The 6000-nt window shown below is 33.4% G+C and overlaps 1 protein-coding gene across 6 annotated transcripts in view; it reads right to left on the bottom strand.

The window, feature by feature from the left end:
* Positions 1-574: 574 nt before the first annotated feature.
* The window catches only part of CEP44 (centrosomal protein 44), a 13608-nt gene continuing 8182 nt past the window's right edge, over positions 575-6000 (bottom strand). For 3 of the 6 annotated variants that reach the window (XM_064417719.1, XM_064417721.1, XM_064417720.1), the window contains exons 8-11: positions 4885-4954; positions 2905-3032; positions 2615-2652; positions 575-1820 (exon numbers count right to left, since the gene is read on the bottom strand). In XM_064417719.1, the coding sequence (XP_064273789.1) occupies positions 1712-1820; positions 2615-2652; positions 2905-3032; positions 4885-4954 (345 nt within the window). In that variant the 3' untranslated portion in view covers positions 575-1711. The remainder of the gene's footprint in view (positions 1821-2614; positions 2653-2904; positions 3033-4884; positions 4955-6000) is intronic. The other 3 variants (XM_064417722.1, XR_010361211.1, XM_064417723.1) reach the window with 3 other exon arrangements.

The raw sequence follows: 6000 nt of genomic DNA, 5'->3' as shown, positions 1-6000 counted from the left end.
CTTGATTTTAGCTTTTCAGTACTATGTATGTTGCTGGAAGAAGTAAATATTTGAACAACTTAGGATTTTCAATTTTATATCACTAAATAGAGATGATATTGAATTGCACACAAAGAGAAAGAGTTTTTTCTAACACTTGCAGCATTCCCCAGATGCACTCAATGATAAATCTCTGTAATTTGAAACAAGTATACTAACACTTCTCATTTTTTCCATGACATCAAGAAACAAGTCATTCCTCTTGTTCCTGCCACAAACTTTATCAAATATCACAGAGAATAAACATCTCACTGAACATAAAAGCATCATTGACTTCAAGGCAAAGAGGAAAAGTAAGAGAGAGATTATTCAAAATATTTGATCATAGCGACTTAAAGCAGACAGAAATATTAATTTTTACTTCTTGGATGACTTTATAAAGATTTCCACAAGATGGTGCTGTAGTCCTATTTTAAGACATTAATTGTTCTTACATTTAGACGGAAACCTCATTTCATTTCATTGTTAGAATAAAGAACAGTGATTTGCAAGGCCTATTTTCAATTAAGGAGCAAAACACATTCCTACAATCCAATCTTTATACGTTCTTTTATTTTTAAACAACTGAAAAAGTAAGTCCAATCCCAGAAGTATAAAAACCCCAGAACTAGTTTATATAACATAACAGATCGTCACAAGCTCTTCTGTTTCTGTGTAAAATAAAGTCCATTTATACTCCATATGGTTATAGGAAAAAAAAATCATAATTATTGTAAAACATAGAAATCACTTTTTACAGCATATTAAACAGCTGCTTTTACCTTCATCTGCAAACTCTGCCCCCCAAAAAATTCTGATTGGTCTGTAATATTAAACTCCAAAAATCTTTTCAAGTGAAGTATTAAAACACAAAGGAACCTTGATATGACAGACTACCAATTTAGAAAAAGCAATAAACAATTAAATAAATCTAATCAAGCCTCACACATCTTTGGTTTGATCATATGTTTATGGAAGTCTAACATCTACTTATGTCTCTAAACAGAAATCTTAATATGGCTTCAAATAATGAAAATGTTGTGTTTCTTTGTATACTGACTGGTCTCCATCTGTGCTGCTGGTCTTAAAATGTGTTGGGTAAGAGCACTAAAACACTCAACACATCTCTTGCAGTCAAAGTCTGTAGACTTACTTGCACATTTTTGTGTTTAGGATCAAACTGACCCTCACTTTGTCAGTGTTAATGGAAGCCATAAAGTGTTGGTGCTCTCCAGCTCAGCATGAAAACTTATATTTAAAAATAAAAACCCAACAAAAAAGGTACATATCTGAAACTGTGTATGTAAGTTTTTTATTAAGACTTATTCAACAGTACAGATGGTAAGATGGTATGTAAGAATGCCTCTTGGGTGTAATATGCAAGCTCCAGCTGGAATGTTTCCAACAGGATGTAAACCACAGTCCTCAAGCCCACACTTTAAAAAACATATTACTTAGCACACTGCTAACAAATGTCAACACAAGAATACACTGCTGTAATGACTTCAATTTACAAAAGTGCAAGGAGGGGGGAAGAAGCTATTTGAACAGTCTTGAAAACCAAAAATTGTGGTTGTGGGGAGGGAATCAATACACAGATGCATGAGTAAAATATTTATTCAAAGCAATAAAGGCACTGGTGATCATTACAAATTCAATATATTAAGAATTGAACACTGTATAAACATACAGATTATTTCAGGTATCCATAGGTCTCGAGAGACCAGGTCTGAAGACCTGTGCTTGCAGGTATTCCTAGAGGTGGGCTTGGCGTTTTGAACAATTTGAAGGTTTCTTCAATTCTGAAAATAAATTTTGTTTACATACACTTAATAAAACAGGGTACAAAATAATTGACTGGCTTTTAACTTCCTAATTATTCAAAATACTAATAAGCAACATGACCCCTTACGTTTTCTCTCAACCCTCCCTTTTCCTCTGCAATTGGTTTCTATTTTAAATGCCTACCACATATCAATAAACCTCAAGAAGACAAAAAAAGAAGTAACCCACACAAGAAAATTAAAATCACAGAAAAGGCCACAGCTTTTTATAGGCCACACACTTAGAGAAGAGAAATCTCTTGCTAGAGAAACACAGTAAAGCAATACATTTCTCTTCAAGTATAATAAAAATATAAGAAAAAAACTTTAGCTCTCAGAATTAATAACAAATAGATCTTAATACAGTTATTATAATGCTTAGGCTGAAATTAGTTTTACTTTTCCTTAAATAATAAAAAACAGTTAAGATAACAAATATTTTTTTCAGGAAGAAAAATTGCAAGTACCAGGGAATTTCAATCAGAAATAAATAATATTCCTATTTCTTATCAACGAAATTCTAAACACTCTTTAATCTCTAGTTAACACTATTAAGAGTGCTTTCTATTGCTTTTTAGAAAGCAAAACAGTGACTCATCCCACAAATACAAAACTGTAAGTGGATTTATTATCCAGTAGAGCCATAAGGAAATGCCACACCTGATGCAGAGACCTTTGAGGTTTGGAACACATATGTACATTCTCTGTGTGCCTCAGTCCAGCACAGCTCCCTCCTGGGAAATAAATTCCTGCTGCCCTTTCCTATTACTTACATTTTACTTATCTTTTCCATTCTTTGTCTTATTGTCTCCTACAATTTAAAAGCAACATAGTTAGTGAAGTCTTCAAAGCTTACATTCTTCAGATGGACTTTCAACTTAAATTCAGAGAAAATGTGACTTTAAGCACTGTTTACATATGAAAAGTATTTTTATGAAACAGACCTAGATGTAGTTTTGCATAGTTTCCTTGTTTTTCTATCAGTATATACAACTAAAACCAATGCTTACTTGTTCTCTTGACCTCAAAGGAAATCAACCAAGCATTCACCAGCTTTACTTACCTTTGAAATGTCTGTCAGATCATGAGAATTAATGGCCATGTCTTTGGGAGACTGGTCTGTGGATAACAGTGAACTGCATCCAGACGACTGAAGATGACTCTCTGGCATCTCCTCATTCCTCTCTGTATCTATAGAGAAATGCTCAGTTTTATGTCACCTTTGCCTTTTTGCTCTCTTTTGCAAGGTCAGCTATCAAATAACTTGATTTACAGTAGGCAATAACAGAAGAGAATGCATTGTTTAGAGAGGGGAAAGAAAAAGCTACTAGAGAGTCCAAAACAGGCTTCTCATTTTTTAAAACAAGTGCAATATGACACTATGTATAATATATTTAATATACAAAAAGCAAATTCCAAAGATTACTAAGAAGATTAGAGTAAAACCAAAACTTATGAAGATCTGATTACAGTGCCAAGCATTTAATAGTAATTACATATAGTTTACATTATTTTTATTGTAAACAGTCAACAGTTCAAACATGTCTTCAATTTGTGCTAAGTAAGCTGTCCTCTAAGTAGCAGAATTTTTGTCTTTTTTTTTTCATTTGGAAGGCTGTGATATTCTTTGCAATTTTAGATTATTGTCAGCGAAGAGAACTTAGTATCTTGAAAGCACACATGTTCCCATACCCATTTTTTAGTAAAGTCACCATCTATATATCATACCTTTGGAACAAACGTAGCTACACCATTTTGTATCTAAAATTCATATTAAACTGTTTTAAATACCTAAAATTAATAATATTTTATTTGGTACAGCTGTGATTTCTGAAGAGTGCTACAACCAAAAAGAGCCTGAAAGGATTCCAAGTACTATACTCTCAGATAAAAGAGTTAAGACTGTCCTCATACCTTTTATGCCTAAAATTTCCTGAATTTTAGAAAAGCAGGAATAAAAAATTCAGAATTTGGGGACTCTGAAAATTCTCTTTCAAAAACCTGCCTGTTTACTTATTACGAAGTCCTCAAGTGTCAGTAACACACCACTAAACTTTCACAGAAGTAAACAGGTTGCAAGCTTTCTGAGTCCTGTAAAATGAAGGTCTCTTTTCTGAAACTCCAGGATAAAAGCAAGCTTTGATAGAACCAAGAACTGCCTTCCTAATTTCCATGGAAACTGGATTACTGTGTCTCCTTTTTAATAACAATTCAAAAGCCCAACACTGGACAAAAATGCCTAATATGTGAGAATAGAAAATAGAATATCCTCTTTACCACTGGTGGTAGGAATAACAGCTGCCACAAGGGAAACAGGCCAAATCAAGGAAGAGAACAGAGGGAGCTAATAGAGCTAAGAGCTAAAGAGCTACCATTGAGGAAGACAGAAGAATTACTCATGGCCTGAGCAGTGCTTTTAACTTCTTTCCCACTCAAATCTGTTTCATTTACTTTTGTAGATTATCAAAATTAAGCAGAAGTTGGAAAGGGAAGAAAAAGATTTTGACTTTTGCTTCAAAACAAGAAAGTTTATCAAAAATGCCAGTTGGACAGCTGCTAACTGCTTCAGAGATGAAATACAGAAAACGTTCAGCAGTGAGTTGAAAACCAACAACGATTATGAATCATGATTTGTCTGAGCCCCATTAAAAAAGAAAACAGCAACCTAAAAGATATTAGTGGCAGCAAAAAGAACTCCATTTGTGCTTGAGAACAGCACATTTTTAAAACACGATAACAGCTTTAAAGTCCAGATTGACAGACAGTATTGTTATTCATAGCTTTAGTTACAGAACCTTAATTAAAGTTGCATCTTTGATATTTTTAGTAGCTATTTTAAACTATTACTTACTATGCTATAGTAATTAAATCATCTAAAAAATAAGTTAGAAACTTGAAATGATGAGGAGGTTAACTTCTAATCTGCAGTTTTAAATTCGGAGGTCACTAAATTGCAGTTACCTACTTAAACTATTTTAGTCAAGGTTAGCAAGAAGTGTTTAGTATATTTACATTAATTAAAAGGAAAATCATCAATACTCACCAAAAGAAACTGGATTGCTACTAGAAGTTCTTTTTTGATTTATATTGCTGAAGTCTTTAGGTAAGTCTCTCTGAAATACAAGTTTACTGCATTTTAGGCATACACCCTGTTTAAATCATCTTCTGACTGAACAAAAGTATATGTAAGTACTTGGTATGTATGTATTTGCTACACCATCCAGATATGCTGGCACTGTACCAACATCTTCACAGGACGAAAAAAATTCAACATTTCTATAAATGCACTTTGTCAAAAAACTAATCTATATAATGGCTTTTTTTTTTAAATATCAATATTGCTGTTCATGAAGAGGTTGAAACCAGGCCAAAATACAGTCCATATAACACATTTATGAGTAGAACGGACAATCAGAATTTTCTTAGCCTGTACTAATCATTTCATCTCAACACTGGTTGCCATTAGCTTAAAGTAAATGTGCCTTCTTCTACTGCCAGTTGATATTCAAAAATACAGTCCTCAGTCCTAGAAAAATAGCCCACAGACTAACTGAAATTCATTGCACCTCAATGCTTAGAACCCAGAAGGCTATTTTATAAGGCTATTTAGGAGCCTGGTTTCCTAGGCTCCTAAATGAGAGAGGGCTCTTTTAAGAAACATTCTCAGTTTAACTTGATCTAACTTTAAAAAGGTTGTTCATAAGCAAGGAAACGATAGTATTTTTGAAAAAATGCAACACTCAAACAACATCTAGACTTTTTTTACCAATGAGTTATCATTATGATTTGACATCACAGCCTCCAAAATATGTTACTTTATATACTGGAGTAGCTACATCAGCTAACAGAGGAATACTACACCCAAATAAATGAATGAAGGAGAAATAGTAGGTATTATATGGCAAAATGCTGGGGAAAAAAACTGTATTAATCTCTTATCTCTTAAAAAATACAAAAATAGAATCTGCACAGACTATGTCTGCTCAATTCCTTTCATTGAAATAGATTTGGTAGCTTTCAGACTTTCCCAGAGCTTAAATGCAGAGCTGCTGCTACTCTGGCAGCAGCAAAAGACAGATCTTAGTGCTCCTGCTATGTTGGCTAGATGCCAAAAATTCCCTGTAAAGTGCAAGAGTAAGAGAGGAGTAATTCTGAACTG

The sequence above is a fragment of the Passer domesticus genome, chromosome 4 (assembly GCF_036417665.1).
Source record: "Passer domesticus isolate bPasDom1 chromosome 4, bPasDom1.hap1, whole genome shotgun sequence".
In the NCBI taxonomy this organism is placed as follows: domain Eukaryota; kingdom Metazoa; phylum Chordata; class Aves; order Passeriformes; family Passeridae; genus Passer; species Passer domesticus.
The sequence above is the reverse complement of the archived record's forward strand: the minus strand, read 5'-3'. Positions and strand labels throughout refer to the sequence as shown.